This window comes from Benincasa hispida, chromosome 6, assembly GCF_027475165.1.
Source record: "Benincasa hispida cultivar pf3 chromosome 6, pf3_genome.v1.1, whole genome shotgun sequence".
Classification (NCBI taxonomy): Eukaryota; Viridiplantae; Streptophyta; class Magnoliopsida; order Cucurbitales; family Cucurbitaceae; genus Benincasa; species Benincasa hispida.
The window spans coordinates 42,644,899-42,669,104 of NC_143483.1; the positions used below are offsets into that span (position 1 = coordinate 42,644,899).

At 32.1% G+C, this 24,206-nt stretch overlaps 2 protein-coding genes across 4 annotated transcripts; one reads left to right on the forward strand and one right to left on the reverse strand.

The window, feature by feature from the left end:
- Nucleotides 1-1,446: 1,446 nt before the first annotated feature.
- On the forward strand, nucleotides 1,447-7,063 carry LOC120080390 (uncharacterized). 3 transcript variants are annotated; one of them, XR_005482503.2, is made up of 4 exons: nucleotides 1,447-2,269; nucleotides 2,377-2,433; nucleotides 5,202-5,318; nucleotides 6,790-7,063. XR_005482503.2 is itself a non-coding variant. In XM_039035041.2 (3 exons), the coding sequence occupies exons 1-2, from the start codon at nucleotides 1,783-1,785 to the stop codon at nucleotides 2,406-2,408; spliced, it is 519 nt and encodes a 172-aa protein (XP_038890969.1). In that variant the 5' UTR covers nucleotides 1,447-1,782; the 3' UTR covers nucleotides 2,409-2,433; nucleotides 5,202-5,448. The 3 variants fall into 3 exon arrangements, 2 of the variants coding, with proteins under 2 accessions (XP_038890969.1, XP_038890968.1); XM_039035041.2 differs by lacking the exon at nucleotides 6,790-7,063 and having other exon boundaries at nucleotides 5,202-5,448; XM_039035040.2 differs by lacking the exons at nucleotides 5,202-5,318; nucleotides 6,790-7,063 and adding an exon at nucleotides 3,566-4,337 and having other exon boundaries at nucleotides 1,449-2,269.
- Nucleotides 7,064-10,302: 3,239 nt separating this feature from the next.
- On the reverse strand, nucleotides 10,303-12,058 carry LOC120079013 (germin-like protein 5-1). The gene is made up of 2 exons (XM_039033182.2): nucleotides 11,622-12,058; nucleotides 10,303-10,996 (listed from the first exon to the last, which is right to left on the reverse strand). The coding sequence occupies exons 1-2, from the start codon at nucleotides 11,737-11,739 to the stop codon at nucleotides 10,461-10,463; spliced, it is 654 nt and encodes a 217-aa protein (XP_038889110.1). The 5' UTR covers nucleotides 11,740-12,058; the 3' UTR covers nucleotides 10,303-10,460.
- Between the last annotated feature and the right edge of the window lie 12,148 nt (nucleotides 12,059-24,206).

Here is a 24,206-nt window from a genome sequence, read left to right on the forward strand (position 1 = left end):
ATGATTTAAATATTTGAAGATGAAATTTTATAAAAATTATTTAATATTTGATATTAAATTAATTAGAATTATTTAAATTGTTTAAACAATTATTTATTAATTTTGTTAAGAAATTAATTTTGTAAAATTAATAATATTTTTAATTTTATTAAATAAATTGATTTATGAAATCAATTTTGAGAAATTGAAAAAGAAGAAAAAAAACACAAAAATGGAAAATAAGCATTTTCTATTACTTCTTCAAGTTGCTCATACTAAACCCATCAACTTGGTCTTCATTTACTCCAATCATGAGCTGCATCTCATGAAGCTAATCTCTTTGCATGAGTTTTGCAATATATTGAAGAGATTGGAGTGATTTTGAGGCAATGCAATTGAAAGAATTTCTCTGAAAAATTCGTGTGAAGAAGTTGTTCTTCTGCTGGGTTGTTGCAATGAGTTTGTCTCTGAATTCCCTTAATTCAGGCTTATTTTGAGTCCCACAACTCAATCTAGAGCATCAAGAGAAAAGTAGGGAAGATCTTGGGGTAGTCTACAACAAGATTTAGAGGAGATTTGTAGTTGGAATTCAAGCTTTGAGGAAGTTCTACAAAGGTATGTCACGAAATCCATTTATTTCCGCTGAAGCATGCTTTCATTTATGCCAAAATTAATGAATTAGAGTGCTTATAAATCCCGGTCACTTCCGCTACACGATGGTATGTTCCAACAATGGTATCAGAGCATTTTATAAGCATTCAATTCGATTTAATTTTGGTTTGGTCAATGAGTCGGCACATTCGTAAAACATGTGGCTTGTCTTCTAATAAAAATCTTCCAACCATATTATACGAAGACAACACAGCTTGCATAGCCCAAATCAAGGATGATATATTAAAGGAGATATCATTGTATAACAAATTTGTTCGTAGGATGACCTAACAGACTTATTTACAAAGGCATTATTAACCACAACTTTTGAAAAATTGGCACACAACATTGAAATGCGGCTTAGAGATCTCAAGGGATGTTTTCATGAGGGGAGTAAATATATTGTATTCTTTTAGGAGTATGTATTATATGACATATGTAATCTTTTTCCTTTACTAAGATTTTTTCCCATTGGATTTTTCCTAGTAAGATTTTAACGAGACATATTTAATATATATATAGGCATCTAAGGCGGAGTATTATGAATATTATAATACGAAATAGATGTCCATTGCTTAGTATCTCAAAAACCATGTGTCACCATTCATGATGCCTTGTAGTAATTCAGTATTCTATAAATAGTGGATCTTAAAATGATATACTCATTGGTGAGAAATCCACACCAAATTCCACTAAAATTTACATTGTCCAATTTTATAATTTTGGTTATTTTATAATTATAATTATAATTTATTTATTATTATTATATAAAATTATTATTATATTATATCTTTCATATTCCAACTCCTTAATTTCATAATAGATTTTTCATTTTCAAAAAAGGGAAGAATAAAAAAAGAGAGACAGAAAATCAGATTGTCAGTTGTTACCTTTCTTTGAACAAAAGGCAAAAAGATAAAATCATCCAAGTAAAAACCCATTTGCCCATCACTCTCCAATCCACAAAATTGGCGCCACCTGCCTCTGTTCATTCCTGACCCACATCACTTGGAAGTTTCAATTTTTAGATTTCTTGAAGAAATTATCAGAACCCATTTTGTTCTTCAATTCAATTCAATCCAATTCCATCCCAATCTCTGTTCTCTTCACCCTTTTCTTCTTCTTTTTCAGTTTGGGAATTTACATATCTATATGTTGGAATCAAGACATGCTGAGAATAATATCTCAGATGTTGGTTGCAGTGGTGCTAATGACGATGGCGATGATGAAGACGACGAGACTCGTAAAACTATGGCGAATACACAAATCAGGCATGATGAGTTTGATGATGATCGGAAAATGGAGATGGGTAAAAAGGGGTTTGGAAAGGCGAAACAGGTGATGTTCTATCCATTTCGAAAGGCGAAGAAACAAATTCTTCGTCGGAGGATTAAGAGCGCTTCTTCTTCTTGTTCTTCTTCTTCTGTTACTTGTACTAGAAAAACAAATTCTTCGGATAAGAGGGGTTTTGATGGGAGTGTTAATCAGGGTTGTGGTTTCTGTTTTACCAAACTTTCAATTTCAGATTCTAAGAATGGGTCTCCTACTGATCCTAATAATCGGAAGTTCACTAATGAAATGTTGAAAGTTCTCATTGAGAAGAATGATTTCTATTCCAAAGAATCCAATCCTCACTTGGGTATTCATTTTTTGCTCTCTTGTCAATACAATACAGCTTAATAGTTTATACTTGTTTGGAGTTTGATGATATTGTTCTGGTTTTGTTTTGTGGTTTTTGTTTGACAGATGTTCAAGTGGACACTAGACAGAAACATTAAATTTAATTGGGTTTTGCTTGTTGAGGTATGTTACCATTGTTATCCATGGATTGATAGATTTGATCAACCTTTTTTTGTTTTTTTCCCCCATCTTCTCTTGTTTACTACGCAAATGAGAGAAATTTAGTATTTGGTGAGACTGTGGCCTTCTGTTTGGTTTACTTGATAGTAGCCTGCATACTCCAAAGGAATATATTGACCAAATTAATTTTACCGATTATCAATATTTACATTCCACACTTTTGTCATTTGAAAATCCTGTATAAGTTCTATGGTCATTGAAGGAGTCTTACATTTTTTGTTGTCTCCCGGATGAATTTGATAATTCTATTTTGTGTTCAATATATTTAATGTTGTCAATGGATTGATAGATTTGATCGACTTTTCCCCCATCTCTTCTTTGCTATGTTAATGAGAGAAATTTAGTATTAGGTGAGACTGGAATTCTGTTTGGTTTATTAGACTATTGATGTATGTTGATAGTTGGAACAAATACTCCAAAAGGAATATATTGACCAAATTAACTTTACCAAGCATCAATATTTGCATTCCTCACTTTTGGCATTTAAAAATCCCATGTGCGTTCTATGGTTATTGAAGGAGTTTTACATTTTTTGTTGCCTCCTGGATGACCAACGATTTTACATGTACTATTTCCTTTAATGTTTTGGACTGAGAAACATTAATGTTGAATGATCAGAGAGAGAGGCTTTCTAGTTATGAACAGCTATAGTGTTACCCAGGAGCAGAGCAGGTTGTTGAATTTTGAATGCGTGCATTTCATTGTTGTAATTGTAATACTCTTTGCTTATCTACAAGGATTTATTTTATTCTGCACTTGAGTCTCTTATTCTGCATGTATTCAAATCAATCAAGACTTTTGTATCAAAAAATATTATTTCTCTATTCTTCTTCATCGCTCTGTCTTGGCTCGTTAAGTTAAGTTAGCGATCTGTTAGAAACTTTGGTAGTAGTACTGTTGTGGATCTTAAACCAACACACACATGTATACTGCTGTCTGCCTTCTGTTTTCTTGCTGTATTAAGTTTCCAAGAAGCCTCATTCTCATTCATTGCTTTGTGACCAAATGCATGCAAATTTAATTCAAGCGTCTAGCCTTACCTTAACCATCCCTTTTCTCTTGTTCATTCAACTAGTGACCAAAAAGTTGTGGTGGAGGATGAAGTTGAGGATTTCAATGAGGCCATTGCTAGTTTTTGTAACATTGGTTCAGAAAATCTGCACACTGATGATTAGTATTTTAGAGAAGATGGAGATTTTCTGGAGATGGTCTTTGTTCTTTTGTTTGATGATAAACAATTTGGATTAGAGGTGTTGATGATAAACAATTTGGATTAGAGGTCCCTCCTCCAATTGATCCCTCTTTCAAAGCTATTGTTATGAAGCCAATGCCTTCTTCGGGTCTCTCTAAGTCAAGTTCATTGTTCCACTTTCGTTCTCCCTTCACTAAGGAAGATCTCTTTCAATATGGTGCAGTAACCGAGATTACCTTTTATGAGATTAAGCTTAAAAGTTAGATTGGTTTTTCGAAAGGTTCTATTGCAATTGTTGGTTTTCTGCTGCCAAGTCATTTTGTGGGCTGGAGCTTGCTTTTGATAGTCCCGTTGGTGGTCTTTCTGCTTTTGAATGTTGACTGTTCAGTTTGATGGCTGTTCTTTGGAGGTTTTTGGCGTTGTTGATTGGGTATGGTGCCTTGCTCCTTTCCTCTTTGGCGTTTGCGGCTGTGGCTTTCCTTTTGGAGTTTTCTTCTTTGATTTTTCAGGGTCTGTGTTTGGTTCGGTCCTTTTTGTTCTTGGAGAGCTTGTTTTGCCAATTTTTTCTTATATATATCTTTTTGTCATTAGCTTAGTTGGATGTTTTGTTCTTTTCCTTCCAAATTGGAGTTTATATTCTTGAACATTTTATATCTTTCCATTAAATCAATAAAAAAGTTGTTTCTTCTTAAAAAAAGAAGGAAAAAAAAAGTGTGAGCAAGTGTAGTAGATCACTTTGAGAGACGATAACAATAATTTTCTAAGATCTCAACAGTATGCACTGGAGGTAACCTCCATGGGTTGGTCTCATGGTCAAAATAAGCAAGTTTCAAATGGTTTTGTGATTTTGGGTTCAAACCCTAGTGGATCTATGTAAGATACTAAGCAAAGGGTTTTTTTTTTTTTTTTTTTTTTCCCAATCATATGAATTGTTTAATGTAAAATGCAGTAGGTCATACCTTTGTCCTATTAATTTTCTCGAAATGTGCATACGCTTAGCTTGAAAGTTTCCCATTATAGATAAATATTTATTTTAGTTGTTAGTTGAAGAACATGTACTAGTTATGAGTCATGACTGTGTGGGTGGAGGATGTCTTTATTTTAAAGTAGGGGATTCAAACCACTGACTTTGTGATCATTAGCACTCTCGGGTGCTAGTTGGCGGATGCCTTTATTTGCTTAATGGAAGTTGGTTTCTTATTATGAAAGAAGAAAAGAAAAAAGAAAAAAGAAAAAACATATCTGATAGTTCTTACTGTGAATATGGTAGGGCTGTTCTATTCATTTCTTTAGGCTAAAATCGCAGTCTTGTTGAAATAATAATTTCATAATAGGCAGAAATACCTAGATTTGGTCTCTCCTAAGTGTTCCTTTTTGTTTTTGCACTAATGTTATCTATGAATTTGCAATTGCTGTTTACTTATAAAACTCTACAGAGTACAGTCTATACAGTAATGAACAATAAAAAACTTTATTCTATCTACAATATGAGGTAGTACTATCTGATTCCCTTATGCAGGGAGTAAGGCATTGTGAGACTCAGTGATACAGGTAGATGGCATAAAGTGTGTTATTAATTCTCCAACAGGGTACATTCTAGCAGGGGCTTTACGTGTTAAGTAGGGGAAAAATTCCGGTAAGACTAGCATGAATTTTCTTTTTATACTACTTTCATTCATTGCTTGCCAGAATGGTAACATTTAAGAATAATACGAGGTTCATGAAATAAATTAAAGATACTACTTGATGATTTGTCAAATTATGAATTAGAAGAGTAAGTATCGTGGTAATACTCGAAATTTTCTCGCGAAGTAGAATCTGTTTTGTAGTATTGTTAGCATATTAAGGTTTCTGAGGAGATGGTAGAAATTCTATGCATAAGCATCTCTTATGGAGATTGCCAAATTGGTGGAAGACGAAATATATTCTAAAACAAGGTTTTCTTTGGTGATGGGACTAGGTTTGTCTGAGGTCTGACTCTAATGGAAGGGAATATATTTCTTATAACGTTTGCCAAATCTAATTGTCTGTTCTTGATTGTTAAAACGACATTGTATAGGCGCAATGATAAAGTGTTGAAGGTTTTGATAACATTAACGGTGCGAGGACATAGTATAGTCGTGCAAAACTATGATATGAGAAGATTTGCTAGAGATAATTGAGTCGTCTTGATTTGAAGTCTAGTTATGTGAAATGACAACCTACAAAGAAATAGAAATTAGATTGTAATCAGACTATCTGTGACAGGATTCTATTACTAATATCGTATTATAAAGAAACAAGAATAGAAAGAAAAGAACAATCAATCAACAATAAATTTAATGCAATTAGGCCATGTTTATTACTCTAAGGTCACGTTTATCCTATTGAAAATGTAATAGATCAATGGGAATAAAAAAAGTGGGCTCCATTTGATTATTTTTGTGTTATTTACTTGTGTTCTCATTTGTACTGACACATGGGCCCCATCTAAATTTATAGTAGAATAACGCAATCTGATTGATAAATAAAGGGTACTCAATCTAATTATACCTGAGAATTACGTATTATCGTTACCACTACCTTTACAGCTATAGTTACCGTAACGACTACCATTATTGTTACTGTTCTGATTGAAAAATTATTAATTTTGACATCTTTACTGTTACCATTACTGTTACCGTTACCGTTTGACCCTCAGAGGTAGAGGTAGAGGTAATAGTAAACTTGATAAAATTCATAATTTTAGGTAAATGCGATCAAAATTAATCTAATTACGTTTGTGATTCAAGTTCATTACAATTGATCCAACAATGAAATTTCATTATGATTACATTAATTTTCATTACAATTTGGTAAACGTGGCCTAAAAACGTAATCTATCAATGTTAATTTGAAAAGTGGTTTCATTTGATTATGTTTGTTATTATTCACCTATGTTTTACAACCGTGATGAAATGTGAGGCTCACTACCAAATATGTAATCAATAAATGCAATCTGATTGCAGAGTTGAGGGTGATCAATTCGATTGTGTATGAAAATTATGTGAGACCAACAAGCTTTTTTTAGATACTTTTGAATGATTTTTCAACTTTTGACTATATCACAGTTATCTTTATCGTTGCAGGTATTGTTATCGAATGACCCTAAACGGTTACGATAACGGTAAGATTACGTTATTCATTGAATTACAAGTACAAAGTTAACTGCTTCAATCAAAATCAGATTATGTTTGCAAAATGTCAAAGCAAATGTGATCAAAAGCAATCCAACTATATTTACAATTGATGTTCATTACGATTGATCATCAATGGAATACTATTACGATAACACTAATTTTGATTATAGATGGATAAACATGAACTTAGTGATAAAAAAACATGCATAACAAGTTTCTTTTATTCTTCTTCTTTTTTTTTTTCTTTGGAAGATGTGATTCTCCTTCTTTGAACAAGTTCCTTTTTATTCCCTTTTTAGTACTTTTAGTTTGGTATATGTTCTTTTCGTTGTCCATGTGTTAAAAAAAATAGTTAAAATTGATGATATCTTATTTGAATAACAAAACTACAAGAAAATGAGAAAACATAATACACGTGATAACAATTCTACTCATGACAAAAGCAACAGATAGAAACAAAAATCACATATCATTGATATGTTTTCAACGATATACTTTCTTTTAACTTATAGCACTTTATCGATGATAAAACTCTATTACTAATAGATATATAACAATGATATAAAGTATCACTGATCAACCTCTATCATAAGCTAATAAAAAATTTTCAATCATTGATGTGTATCATCTACATGCTTTCGGGTGAAAGTTTGCCAGTGATATTTTTAAAATAAACAATTGAAAAAAAAAAAGTATGATAACAACCGTTAGACTAGGGTTATGAAATAATCGAAAATTAAATTGATAAAAAAGAAACTCTAACTCTGTCAAATAATTAATGTTTATTGAACCACAGTGAAGGTTCATTAAAAAAAAATACTTTCAAAACATTGTTATGGTCAGAGAAACACACAAGAATGAACCAAAAATAGTATTTAAAAAAAAATGAACCAAAAGAAGAAACTAAAAAGAATCTAGTAACACAAAAATAAAACATGCATTGAATAGAAAATGAACCAAAAGGAACTATGAAGAAGAAGAAAAAATAAAAAATAAAACAAGTATGGAAGAAAAATAACTAATTACGACTGCTTAAGAATCACAGAGATTACAAAAATAATAGAGATTTAGGGATGAAAACTAAGAATTATAGAGATTTGGTTGGGGAAGAAGAGAGTAAAATCAAAGAAGATATGAAAATAATTGGGAGTAAAATCACAAAGTGATTTTTGGAAGAAATTGATTGGATCAATGTTTTTGGGCTGAAACCTTTAGACTACGGTTGAAATAAAGCGATTTAATTTCTTAGATTAAGTTGGATTTGAGTTTACGAGTACTTTTCAAAATCAACAATTTTACCCACTAACATTATCGAGTTTGAAAACTCAAAAATTCAAATGCAATATAATAAAAAATTTTAAAGATCAAAAATGTAATTTTTCTTGAAATTAAAATCCATCCATATTCACGGTTAAGAAACTGAACTTTCAATGAACATATAATTGTACAACTACGTTTATTTGTTTGAGTTTTCCAACTTTCAAAAGCTCAAGTTTAATCCATTAAATAATATAATATTTATCTTATTTATTTTATAGGACTCTAAACTATACCTATATTAGCAATAGCACTCATCAACATGCATGAATGTGTTATTCATTCTTTGAGAACACAATAATAAATGTAAGAATAAAAAGAATTAATTTTTAAAAGTAGAATACATTTTGATATTTTTAAAAATATAAAAATAAGGAAAATTATAAACATTAAATAGCAAAATTTAATATTCTTTTATAAAGGCTAATAAAGGCCGATAGAAGTCTATCTATCAATGATAGAAACTGATATAAGTATCATTGATACTAGGTGATAGATGCTGATAGAAATCTATCGGTGTGACAGATCCATACTTCAATTATTGAAATCTATCATTGATACTATGTGATATATGCTGATAGATGTGACAGATCCATACTTCAAATGATGTAATAGTAACAATAAGGATCATGATATAGGTTAGTCGGTCCCACGTGATCTTCAAACACAATAGGATTAATCGACTTCTGCACCAATTAGTTTGTGTTATTCGCTTACAAACTTAGAAGTGGGTTTCACATTTCATTACAATTAAGGTACACAAGTAAACAAAACAAACATAATCAAATGTGACCCACTTTTTAGATTATCATTGATTTATTACCTTTTCCTAAGGTAAATGTGGCCTTAGATTCAAATTCAATTTTGTATCTGTTTGCTCATAGAAATATAGCCATCCTCACTCTTTCACGTCAATCCCACGAGTCATTTATCCATGCTTTGTTCCATAGCTTCTAAAGATAGAACCAAGATTCACGTAAATAATGTTTGACCTAAAACAATGACAATAACGATAATGATGATGATAAATGTGATAGATTCATAATTTTAAGTAAATGTGATTAAAGAAATTCAATTACATTTATGATTGTGGTCCATTCTTTCCGAACATGACATCTATCAATAAAATTTCATTATAATTACACCAATTTTTATTATGGATTGATAAACTTGGTCAACCTAATATATTTCAAATATTGAACTATACTTATGTCCTTTTCTTGTTTATGAATTAAGATATACTGGGAGAGATTAAATTAAGATGGCCTGGTTCACGCGGAGAATGGGGCAAAACTATATAAAATCTTGAAAATTTTGAAAATTTTGCTTCAAAATTCAAATATGAATGGAAGTTTGACGTAATGATCTGCCATTAGAGTACAAAAATCATGTAGATAATGCTATTTAATTCAATTTAATAATAATTATAACAATTAATATATATACACACTATTGATATATTTAATATTGTATTTTTGATCGAATCAGAGGTGTATCTCTCAATGAAACAAAAATGAATTTAATAAAATGTTATTTACTAATTTGATTTTAAATTCATGGATTGAGATTGATTCAATTTGGCAACTATAATAATTTTAAAATCTTCCATGGTTGGTCTAGTTTCAATTTGGTCTTAATAATTTTAAAATTATAAGAGTCTCAATTTTGTTTTCTTTCTTTCAAGCTTTTAGAAATGAAGATTTTATTTACTTTGTTTTATGGTTAACTAACGCATAACACATTGATCCAAATTCTTGATTTATTGATCGAGAATATATGTTTAACTGATTGATTATTGTCAATAATTATTTTTAATAATCTTTATGATTGAGAGGTTTAAACTTTTAATTTTTTAGTCATGAGAATACATAAACTACATTCAATTGACAAGTGTTGGTCAAATTATAGTTACTCGCTTGAAACTATCCCAAAAGATCAAAACATAGTTACTAAATTAAAATTACAATTGTTGAAACCATGTTTTTAAAAAAAAAATCTTCAAAGGGTAAGAATCAAATAAATATTATATCTAAATCGAAGGATTCAAACGTTTGACCTAATCCAGAAATGAGTTTAATTGAGCTCAAACTCACTGCACAATCTACCATTGTTCTCAAAGCATTGAAAAATGATTGGAAAAAAAGAGAAACAAATCCCCAAATCCCAATTATTATTCAAACAATCAGTGAAAGAAAGAGAGAAATACAATACAATCAGAAGAACAACAAAATGAAATCAAATTCCAAACACAATCTTCACTTTCAATTTCAATTTTACAGAAAACCTCCATTGATTTGTTCTATTTATTTCGGTGCAAGCCTTGATTTGATCTTCTCAACCTCCTTAGTCCCAATCTGAAACGCCTTCGTCAACACGTTATCAGGAACCGGCGGAGATGCGGCGAAAAGCGCCGCCGCAATCGATTGAGTACCAGGCAACTGACTATTAAACGCCGCAATCACCGCCGCCGGAACCTTGCCGTTGTTTTTCTGGAAATGGACCAATCCCTTAGGGAAAACGAAGATCTCCCCCTTCTTGATCGATTTCGAGACAAGAACGTTGGCGGTTGTAATGAAGCCGACGTCGAGTTGGCCTTCGAGGACGAACACGATCTCGGTAGCGCGTGGATGCGTGTGCGGCGGGTTCAGGCCGCCGGGAGCATAGTCGATTCGCGAGAGGGAGACGCCGAGTGTGTTCAGGCCGGGAATTGATTGAACGTTGGCACCGGTTACTCGTGAGCCTAGGGTATTGTTGGTGAGACCTGGTTTGGCCAATCCATCGAAGAAGAAATCGTTTGCTGAGAAATTCGATTTGCAGGTGAATCCGTTTACTTTGATTCCTGTTTTGATTGAAATGTTAGTATCTGAAAAACATAAACCGTTTGGGAATGCTGGTTATGAATTAGAACCTATAATGTTGTCTAGTTTGAGCTTAAACATGGATTAGAACATAAGAAATTCTTTGAATCAATCCAAATTCCACCTCTTGGGAGGACAGTGTCTTGAATCTTGGTCTTTTCCTTCTTGTTCGTTTTAGCTTAAACATGGATTAGAACAGAGGAAATTCTTTGAAACAACCTGAATTCCACCTTTATAGAGGACAATGTCTTGATCTTTTTCCTGTTCTTCTTCCTTCTAGTAGACTATGTTTAGACAGCATCTCCATTGGTATGAGAAATTTCGAATGAAACCAAACTCAAAACTCAATTCTAAGTCAACAAAAGACATTTTGGATGAAAACAAAAGCAAATCTTCCACATAGGCACAAATTCAAATAGAGATGGTGAAGTGTCTTGTCTGAACAAAAACCCTATACCCTTTACTCTTAACTATGAACAAATGAAAACCCATAACCCTAAACTTAGAAACCAATGATTATGCAACCTTGTTAGAGAATTGGGGGAACATGGAAATAGAGAAAGAGAGGTTAGCTTGTTGAAAGTGGTGGAGAAGAGAAGTAGGTACCGGAAGCGAGATCGGCGACGCAAACGTCTTGAAGCAAATCGGGATCGGCAACGGCGAAGAAGAAGAAGAAGAAGGCAAGAGAAGCAGCAAACAGAGCAGGGGGAGGAGGCTGCTTCATGATTGTGAAAAAGGTTGGGTGAAGAAGAGTAAAAGGGAAAAGTTGGAGAAACTGTTGGGTGTGTTGGGGAGGTGGGTGGAGAAGTTAATATATAATTGAAGCTAAGAATTGAATTTGATTAGATGAAATGATGATAGTATTATTATTTGAGAAGAGATAGGAATGAAAGGCAAGAAATATGCCACTTCTTAGATCGAAAGGCAAGTCAATGCCTTGACGCAAGGCAATGGGCCATGTTCCCACTCTTTTTTTCTTTTTCCTTGTGAGAAATTTCAGACATTGGATCAACGTTTGAGCTCCATCCCATTCTCTTACGTCTATTGGAAGTATTGACCAAAACAAAAACTTATATCTCACCTACTTCAATTTCTTCTCCCTCTCCTAATCTCCATCTACTTCAACTACATAATCTATAGAGATTAGAGATAGGAATATTCATGAGTTGGGTTGGATTGGATTTAGGGATATTTTAGGCTCAATCTTATGATTTGGTTTGTGTATTTTTCTAACCCAAACTAACCCTTATTAAATTATGAACCCGAACCAAACCAACCCATAAAAAATGGGTTGGATTGGTTCAGTTCCATTGGTTCCTTAAAAAAAAAAAAGCTTGGAATCACCAATAAAAAACACATAAAATTCCACAATCCACAAAAACGATATCCAAAATCTATTATAACAAAACAAGTCTCCAAAATTCACAAGAAAGACCATAATGTCTACGAAATTCAAAATATAGGCAACAATGTTTTCAAATATCTACAAAATCTATAAATAAGACTATAATGTCTATTAGGGGTGTTCATGGGTTGGGTTGAGTTGAAAGACTTTTTAGACCCAACCCAATTGTTTGAATTATAAATTTTTTCAACCCAAATAACATTTATTAAAAAATGAACCCAACTCAATCCAACCATGAAATATTTGGGTTGGGTTGGTTTGGGTTAATCGGGTTATTTATTTAAAATTAAGCAAAACGTAAATGTGTAAAAGTCTAATTTAATTATTTTCATATATTGAATTAAGTAATTAACAACTCAATTTAATTTTTTTTTCTAAAGTGTAAAGAAACTAGAGTTGTTGAAGAATAAATTATTAAAAAATTATTAGAATTAAATAAAATTAAAATCAATATATGTATAAATAATTGTGTTATAAGTAAGAAAAAATATATTTTAAAGTTAATAATAAATTCGGATTGGTTCAGGTTGGTTTGTGTTATATTATGTGAACCCATAAATCAATCTAATCCATAAAATTTTCATTTATTTGAACCCAACCCAACCCAAACCACATGGGGTGGGTTGGATTGATCGGTTTTTTCGGGTCATCAGATTTTTTGAGCACCTCTAATTACAAATATATGCTTTAATGAGTTGAATTATGTACAAATTAAGAAATAAATTTTGTTAATTTATGTGGTTAACAAAATATGATATTTAAGATATCATTACTTATATAGGAAAAAAGAAAAGAGTAGAAAAAGTTTAAATCAAAATAAAACAACCTGCACCCCAAATGGAAATTCTTATAACCTAAATTTAAAAAAATATGGACTTCGTATCCAGACACAAACTATTATATTTCAAATATAAATTATTACTATTATTACTCACATACTATAATAATTTCATATTATAATCAAGCGGTCCAGTGTTAATTTCTCAGACTATAATTTTCGGCTTGGATAGACTTCCTTCTAGAAGAAAAGTTTATGCACTCTTATTCAAGCCCAACTTCAACTCCTTTCTTATGTTTGATAATATTGTATTAAAAAACACACAATTTCTGTGTGTATATATACATAGATACGTACATATATATAATTTAGTTTCTATGTTTCCGTTTATTATGATAGTTATTTCATCAGCTATGTTTATCTGGTACTCTTAGAAAACAAATAATAAATTAGAAACAAAATTGAGTTAAAAATATGCCCTTTTCACATTCAAACGGTCACTTTAAGGGGCTAAACAACTATATCCATACTAAACACAATTCATTCCCATCTAATTTCATAGATAACTCAACTCTACTAATTTCATAGTTTGTATCTTGATAACTTCATATTCCCATCTAATTTTTCTTAACTTCAGACTAAACAACTATGCACCCTAAACACAGATAACTTGAGACTTCAAACTCATCTCGACATTCTAAACAACTCATTGTTATACATTCAACCTACATGATGACATTCATGATATTGTTTTACATAATTGATAAAGGTGACACGATGCTCATTCTACTTAGCAAGATATAATATTATATCTATATAATTTAGTGGGCCATAATAGTTAAACACCATATTTGTAGATTGAGCCTACAAACTCATATTGCCTTAATTTATATGGAAGTAGTCATAGTTATGATGGCTTCTCAAATTGTTGTAAAGAAAGCTAAATCTACTATATTAGTCTAAACTAGATCCATGATCAACATAAATATAGGAAGAATCTATGGAGGATCTTGGTATACACTTCATATTGTGGTAAGTGGCTCAACCCCTTCCCAAAAAATTAAAATAAACAAATAAAAAATAAGTAAAAGAATAATAATAATAATAATAAATAAAAAGCATGGTAGAAAATTTCCATCGAAATCTGCCTCAAAATTTCAGTAGAGGGAAATTTCATTGTTCCCCCATTTCGAGGAATTTTCGAGAAAAATTTGAGAAAGTTTTTGTTTTGTTTTTTTTCCCATTTTGACGAAGTTTTGATAAATCTCGAGAAATTTAAATTTTTTTAAGAAATTTTTATATATTGGAAATAACTATGTTAACTTAGTTCAAGATTTTCAATTTTATGATTTTAATTATATACAATTGTATAGGTTCACATATCAATGTCATTTTCGATCAAGGATGAACGTTTTCAATGTATTACTTTTTTTTTTTTTTTTAATTTCAACTTTATTTTCAATCCAAAACTTTCATTTATATAGAAATTGAATTTAAAAAACACCACAAAAAGAATATATACTAAGCTCATTCAAATCTTTTCTATTAAATTTTCACATCATTATTGAATTGATATGAGTTTTTTTTTTTTTCCTTTTACTTTTCAAAACTTTCATACAATTTTCACATTTCACTTCAAAATATTCATAAATTTTATATTATTTTAGAATTATTTTTCTATTTATTTTTTAAATTTCAGTTCTCGTATCAACATTTATAATATACATATAAATATTATCTTATTTTATAGAAATGATATTAAAAATGGTCTATTATAGACTAATTAAGCAACAATTAATGTTTTATTAACTAATTATAACAATTTTCATAAGTTGTCCCAAAATTTCCATCAATATCAACATTTCCTTTGAGATCAATATATTCAACCCTGAAAAAAAGAACTCAGTAAAAATTGTTTCGAATACCCAAATATAAAAAATTGAATGTTTGTTTAGCTAATTAAAACTTCCAAAAACGAAAAATTAAGACCCCATTTGATAACCATTTGGTTTTTTTTTTTTTTTTTTTGAAAATTAAGTCTATATCATCCACATTTCTTACTATGATTTGCATTTTTCTTAAGTATAATAGTTGAATTTTTAGCCAAATTTTAAAAATAAAAACAATTTTTTGAAAGCTGCTTTTTTTAATTCTCAAAATTTGGTTTTGTTAACAATTGGTGAAAAATGGATAACAAAGGAAGAAATTTGAAGGTAGAAATAGTGTCTATAGACCTAATTTTCACAAACAAAAATAAAAAACAAAATGATTACCAAATAGGTCTAAAATTTTAGAGTCAGCATCCAATTATTTTAAAATATTAAAAAGAATTTTAAAAAACGGTGATTTTTGTAACAATTAAAGTGTAAAACTTGAAAAAGCTCTTAAATTTGTGAAAATGTTATGAAAATAGGTAAATGACTGTTTTTGAAAAAAAAAAATTATTGCAGGATACTTGGATGCGTTTGTTGTCATTATCGGCCTCTCGTGAGCTTGATGGCCTACCTTCTTCTCTTGGTCTGCTTTTTGAGCTTACTTACAAGAAGGCTAATTAATATAAGTTAATACGAAGAGTGTATAATTAAGCTAAGCAAACAAAAGTAAGGTCACAATTCTTCTTGGAAAATTACAAAATTACTTACTCTTTCCTTTGAGGTTGTCGAATGAAGCTAGTTGTAATACCCTTCTTCTGGAATTTTTCTGTGGTTATTTATAACTTCGACAATGTCAAAGTAGTTTGTAGCGTTTAATGCTGCAAGGTGTCATGGTCATACTTCTTTAGCCGTGTAGTACCATGCTTCACACATGTTCATAGTCAGCCTTAAAGGAAACTCAAGTCCCAACTACTTTTTGTTCGACTCTTTGAAGCTTCGTTGAACCTTAGACGAGGTTCTTTCATCCTCACCCGAATTGAAGTTCATTCAATCATACATGTTGCCCGTACGTGTATTTTTCCTCATATGTTACTCTAACTAACTTGCCTCTACTCTAGATCAAGCCTTGAGGCTTAACCTTGCCCATATACAAGGCTAAGGTCATCACAATGCAATGTCACATCTTTTTTCACCACCTTGGTTTTCAACAACACGACCCCCATACTTCTACATCGATGTGAAACTTTACCAAGATGAGTTCAGATCCTTCATTGGGTCAAAATAGGTCTATATCATTCTACTGAGGCTTACCTGGTACTACGAACAATTATTGGAGTTTGTTGGGGGCATAATAATGCTTACTAGGCTCTATCGGTCATTATAGTGCTTATCGAGACAACTCGAGCAAGTACTATGCCAATTGGGAACTATCGAGTCCCAATAATGCCCTAAATCCATCCCAAGTTTTGGGACATCACCAACTTTCTCCCTCATACTTGTGCATGCTTATTGAGAAACATTGTAAATCGACCCATAGGTAACTTTCCAACTTGGGGCTTCTTGGATATCCATCCATCTGACATATGGAGGCATGAACCTTCTCATGTTCAAGCCGAATCAAAACTGCATATTGGGTGGTATATTAAAACTTCTGGTCCATGGGCATGGGCGCAATGCCGACACACCTTTACTATGCAACACTGTCCATGAGATCCTATTCTTAATAGATCACGTTCAAGACACTTGTCTTGCAATGCTTGTCCACGCCATGACACACACGTGCCATGGGTAGCTCATTTAGGCTATAAGGCCCAAGGGTGATGGAGAGCTGGTACCATAACATCCCCTTTAGTATACTCTGAACATTTTTTTCTTTAATACCCTTGCACATGGATTTGGCGAGGAGTCACTCACAAATGTAGAACGCCCCCTTGAACTCCAATTGACACAAAATCCGATGTGCTTGCATATCTCGTTGATATGCATCTAATTCTAGAGCCGGTTGTTAAAACTCGCAATGGAACCTTGACTTCCAAGGTCATGGCCCGAGGCCCCACTTGGCCTTCGCTGATTTTGTCACTAACACTACTAATGACACTGATGGTTGTCTTCTTACTTGTTGCTCAACCTATTATGCTTGCCCACTTATCTTGGTGTGTTGGATGATGCACCATCCTCCTTGGCCGTATCACAATACTTCTTCGACCCTTTATCTTTCCTAGACGTGTCGACACTTATGTGTCATCACAACCCTGCCTACATTAGTGGGGTCATAATCTACTTCCTTCAAGTATGATTGTGATACGTGGTGTTAAACTTTGTTATTTTTCAATTGGTATATATTCACCAACTCGGTTGGTCAATCTAGAACCTAATCTTCTAATTTTTTTTTCTTTTTGGGACTCATGTTTCCCCATGTCGTAATCAGTTTTCCTTGGATGTGAGCCCCTCATAAACTTTGTGCATTACAATATATATGTTATAAAAGAAATATTAATGAATTTTAATGTATCAAATTAGAGATGTCATTTTGATCCTTTGGTCCATTTGGGAGCATCAAAATGACTTGAACCGCTCGGGAGCTAAAGCAAGGTTGATTGAATGTGCTTGTAGGTTTGATGGAACGTTTGTTTTTGTTAAGTAGGGGGAGAGTTGTGTAAATCATGGTGTTTGGGTCCTTTCTCCTTTTACATGGAAGCTAAATGTTGACACCTGTTGGAGCGATTCTCTCAATGCGAGAGGGATGAGATGGTTGTTCGTGACTCTTTTGGGTCTCCTTGGGTATTGGCTTCAAACAAATCTCTAGGTATCCACCAATTAAGATTCTTGAAGCTCAAGTTATTAAGAAAGGGATTCATCATTGCTCCTCGTAGACGGATTTTTAGGCCGGTATGCTTGTGGTTGAATTAGATGCTTTGGATGTGATGAAGATTTTGAATCGTGAGGATGTGGACTTGTATTAATGGTACTTTAATTTTTGCTCAAAGCTTTGAGCGGGTTATTTTCTCTTTTCGTAATCGTATTGGGAACTCAATTGTACATAGACTTGCTTAGGTTGCAGTTGGGCTGGAGGTGTTGTTGAGTTGAGCGAGTCTTCTTCTATGAAAGACGAGAGTTTTTTTTGGTTCAAACTTTTTAGGGTGGTTATCCTCTACATTGTGTTTGTAGGTTTTATATATTTAATTTATTTCTTAAAAAAAGAAAAGAAAAAAAAAGAAAAGAAAAACTATAAACATATGTCAGCAGAATAGAATAGAATAAGACTTTTATGAGGGCAAAGTACATATTAAAAATATATATACACACACTTTGAACCATTCTTTAATGACATTGAATATGACGGCCGCACCCAACACAAAATGAACTGCACCGTTTATTTTTGTTTTGTTTTTAATGAATTGCATTTATTCTGGGTACAATTACTTTGATCATTGCATTTTGTTTTTGATAAATAATGAGTTGTATATATATAACATTTCTTCACATATAGTTATCAATCAACTTAATTAATGAAAGTGAGATATCCCGATCATCATAATTCATAAATATAGGAGGCAACCTCAATACTACAATTCCTGGTTTGATTACTAGGCCAACCAAATTATAGTGCTAATACTTTGTTATAAACAATCTTGCAATTTCTTTCTAATTCTCCCAAAATTAAAAGCTCTATACTGACAGTTAATCCTCATTGAGTCATCCCACCTTTCATTTTATATGAAATTTGATCAGATTTAACTCATTTTTTAACATGTGTAATTTTAGAAATATAGATCTACATTCTATTTTTAAAGGAAAAAAATATATATTTTTAAGTTCCATTTGGTGACCATTTTGTTGTTTTTGAAAATTAAGCCTATTTCTTCATAATTTCTTCCTATAATTGCATTTTTCTTAAGTACAATAGTTGAATTCTTAAGCAAATTTCAAATTCCAAAAAAAAAAAATTTCAAAAGCAATTTTTTTTAGTTTTAAAAATTTGACTTGGCTTTTTAAATGATTGGTAAAAAGTAGATAACAAAGGAAGAAATTTGAATATTAAGCTTGTAGACATTACTTTCACTCTAAATTTATTTTTCTTTGTCTACTTTTTACTCATGGTTTAAAATATCAAGTTAAATTTTGAAAACAAAAAAGTAGTTTTTAAAAATTTTGTTTTTATTGTTGAAATTTTGTTAAGAATTTAACCATTCTATTTATTAAATATTCAAATTATTGTAAGAAATTTAGAAAAAATAGATTTAATTTTAAAAAACAAAGAATTATTGAACAAAATCTAAATGATTATTGAACGAGACCTTAATATTTGAAATTCGAATTTCGTAGAAGTGGGGTGTTTGAACTTTCAAACTTAGACATTTTCTCCTTAAAATTTGAAAAAGTAGTTTTAATCAATGCGGTCAATTTTTAGCTAATGAAAAGGTGATGATATTTAATACAAATTTTATTTTTTTAACATGAAAATACTTCAAATATATATTTTTTTTTATCTTCTTTCTCCCTCTTCCGTTGGCCACCGCTCGGTCTTTAAAAAAACGTGGAGAGTGGGCGGCGACGACGACAATTGGGGACAAAGGAGAGAGAAGGGATAGAGAAAAAAAATAGATTTTTTTTTTTAATTTTTAAAAAATAAAAAAAAACATATTTAATTAAAAAATTTCATGTCAACTACTAAGCTGATATTAAGGACGGAAAAATTGCTTGTGAAAGTACTTTCTTAAAAATTGCTTGTAAAAGTACTTCTTTGCAATGGTAAAAAATACTTATATGAGAAACTTGAGGTGTGCTCGGAACTTTCAAGAGTTTAATTTAAAAAATATGTCATTTTACAAAATTTTAGAGTGTTTTAAAGGGAAAAATTAAAAGGATATTGTCCTTTTAGAAACTATTTAGTAAAATATTATTGTTTTCAAACTATTTGTAAAAATATTGTTGTTTTTTTTTTTTAAATAAGTCGAGGGTTCAAAATTCGACCTAGCTCAACCTTCGACCTTGCCCTTCCTAACATTATTATTGAGTCTGTTTAATTATCATTCCAGAGATCTTTCTCTATCAAAAGATCGTATTTCGAAATTTTCATAAGGTCCCCTGGAATTCCTTCCAAAGCTTGTTGAATAATTTTTACGGATTCTGTCATCTCAGCAAGTCTGACTAAATAACGACCTAATGAATCTCCTTCTTTTTGCCACTGAACTTTCCAATCAAATTCGAGAGTGAGATTATAAGAGACAGTGAGAGTTTGAGAGAGCGAGAGCGAGAATACCGTACAAATTTTCCTTTTTTTTTCCTTTTTAATTATTACACATTCCACCTTCTTCTTTATAATCTTTTTTTTTTTTTAATTTTTCCTTTTATAAAAAAATTCTAAAAATATTTATTATTTTTATTTAAACTCTAAAAAGAATAAATTAAAAAAATAATAACTCATAAAAATAAAAAAATGTAAATTAAATATTTCATTTATATAAAAATAATTACAAAAATCAATGTGTCCCACAAGGCGGACGTCATCGATTTCGAGCTGGTTGTCGTCGTCGACTTCGAACTTGAGGTTGCTCAGGTTGTTCTTGATGTTGCTCTGGTACCTCTGCAGGCGCTTCATAATATAAATATTCATTATGCTCTCCACGACCCCGACCATGCACGTATGAAGACAAAGGACCAGCCTCTAAGTCATAATGTCCTGAACCAAATGCTGGCATCATCATCATCAGACTAACATAATCAGTTTGACTCTGCGTCTGCGTCATAGGGGGCAACTCTTCCACATTATGTGCAACCTCATCAAACTCATCTTCTTCCCGAACAGGTCCTCTACGTCTAGAAGCTGGTGGAAGAATAATAGGTATATCGTACATATAATGAATTTTCTCCATATAGCTTTGGTTGTCACTACATATAGCAAGAACCTGGTTCGGATCATTCGCAACCTCACGGAGTCTACTGTTGTTCGATCTCTGTGAATTATAAAACAATTAGACAATATTTAAAATAAATTTAAATTAAAAAAATTAGATAATATTCATTCATTTACCAGATGACCCACAGCTGCTCCCAGACAAGTGACGTAGCGCCTTGTGATATTATTATACCAATGAATATATTTTGGAGTGACATTTGTGTCAAACTGTTCAAGAGAAACCTCCACTGTAATAAACCTTGCACGATAGTGCATCGCACTACCAAATGTGCAACTTTTTCGGACCAATCTCTAGTCCTTAGGTCAATATCATGCAGTACGGGTTCAGTATTACAAGGCATGGGATATCCTACTGAAAATCGAATTGTCTCATCACCCTGTCAGAAAGATGCCACTCATCAATGTGAAAACATATGAGAGGACTCATCGTCCACCATATGTTTTGACCATTCGTACAAAAATTAGGCAAAGTATGTACAATAATTTTATACGACTCCCAAATAACCTGAAACACAAAATATTATATTAGAGAATATTAAAGACAAATACAATAAAAATGTGAATAAAATAATCAATTAGATTTAGAGTAATATACCTGTTCAGGTTGAAGCAGATCAAACATGTATCTATACTGGTTGACTACATGTGTTGCTGTCCTAGTCACACAAAATTTGTCTCTCCACCTAAATTTTAAAATTGATAATTTAGAATTTAAATTAACTAGATTAGTAATATAACAATTAAATTGAATTAAAACAACATACCGAGAACCGTAGGCTCGTCCAACTAACTGAGCGTCATTAACATGATGTAGCTGTGGAGCCATTGTTGGAAATCGCTCCCAAGCCCATAGTTGCAAAAGTATGAAAGGCCCAGCTATCTCTCGAACCTTAGGTCTTGTTGCTTTGCATAGTTGTCTTATACAACCATGCCAAGCATGCTCCACCCCACGAATACAGCCCTGCATCATGGAGGTTAGCTAACAGTGGCAGGAATATCAAGTGAACAAAATGACTTGATTTATCTAAAAACAGACTTCCACCCATCATTTATAATATATATGCTCGCGCATATCTTATGACGGTTTCCTCGTCTGAATCATCTGTGAGCTCACGAAATTGTATTCCTAACCATATTAAACTTAACCTCGATCCTTTAATCTTGTCGGCAGGTGGGGTTGCACCGAGGTACAGTTGACAAACTTCTAACCAGTCATCGTATATCACTTCGGTGACCACTTTGGTGACCGGCTCACCGTCAACAGGTAACCCCAACAAAACTTCTATGTCTTGTAGAGTGATAGTGCACTCTCCGATAGAAATATAGAATGCATGCGTTTTGGGCCTCCATCTCTCGACTAAAGTTGTGATAAGATGCCAGTCCAACTAATAAATCCTAATCTAACAACCCCATAGAATCCAGATGTGCACAGTAGTGGTAGTATTCGAGGGTGGAACGGGATAGTGCATTGGAGAACTACCTCTCGGCGTTTGCAAGATATTTCTCCAGTAGTATGATCTCGTCATACAACATATGATTGATGAATGGACTGATCGTACAAAACATCGGGATCAACAGGTCCTGGGTTTAAAGCCATGATCTGAAAAAAATATATATATATTAAAATTGACTATAATTGAATAGTAGAGAAAAGTGTGAGGGTAAATAATAATATAAAACTTTATTGATTACAATAAAAAAAAATTTGAATATACAATAGATTATTATAAAAAAAAATTGAATATTCAATAAATTATAATTAAAAAAATTGAATATAAAATAAATTATAATAAAAAAATTGAATATACACTAAAATGAATATATAATAACAAAATTATTTATTTTTCAATCCTTAACCATCTAGAGCCCGTCTTAGTAACGAAGGACACTTCCTTCGATTATGTCCTAACTGGTTACAAAATTCACATCGTTGTCGAGTGGCTGGTTCTGTCCAATCTATCTTGTTGTGATAATGTGAACTTTTCGGTCTACCAGGTTTTCTCAACAATGATGGGTTAGGATGTAAGACGGGCATATTAGGATGCGTGATTCAGTAATCTTCATGCGGTACAGATTGAAATTGAGGAGAGTAACATTTAGCATACATTGACAATTTGTTGTAGTCCTCAATAAAATCTTCGTAGTTCTTGTTAAAATGTGAGCAAACGGTCATAAAATGCGAACATATAATGCCGAATGCTTGCCACTTGTTACATGAACAGTACCGCTCGGACCTGTTTAGCTTCAATATTTGAACGTTTCCTCCCTTGGCATTGAGACTATGACGTCCGATTTTCACATGAAACACACCTTCATACCGATCGTATGATTGTACTTCATGTTTACTAAATCGTGCAGCCCATTTATTTATTTTGTCGTGTGCATACTGGATTTTTACTCCACTTAGTATTATAAAATATGTTTGAAATAGATTATTAATAATATATATATATATATATATATATATAAATAATATTACCGGATGTATTTATCTTGACGCTCCAATGCATCCCTTATTTCTTCTCTTCTTTTCTCAAAATAGTTCACGCATTTGAAGAATGTATCTGAGCAAGAGCATTTATAGGCAACATTCGAGCTCCTTTGAGGACTCCATTTATGCACTCTGATAGATTTGTCGTCATCCACCCATATCTGAATCCTCCATCATGTGCTTGAGTCCATTGCTCTAAACTAATGTTGTCAAAACTTTCGAATTTGAAACTGACACCCAACACGATAAACATAATTTTTCAATGAATTAAATTTATACTTTTTATTGAAGTTGCTGACGATATGTCATAAGCAGAAATGATGGTGACATTTCGGTCCCGTCCAACCATTTGCTGAGTTGTTCACTGCTGCAATTATACCAGCATGTCGATCTGAAATTAAACACACATCTTCGTGTGTTACAATTTCTCTCAAGTGTTTCAGGAACTATCCCCATGAGTCTGCGGATTCTTCATCAGCAACGACAAACGCAAGTGGAAGTAGATGGTTGTTCGAGTCAACTGATGTAGCAATCAACAGTTTTTCTCTATATTTGCCGTACAAGTGTGTACCATCTATCTGAATGATCGACCGACATTTATTAAAAGCTTCTATACAAGGACCAAATTCCCAAAATACAGAAGTTAGGATAACATGGCCTTCAGTAAGCGTTTCTTTAACTCTCCACTCTACTCGTGTTCCGGGATTGGTCTACTTAACCATA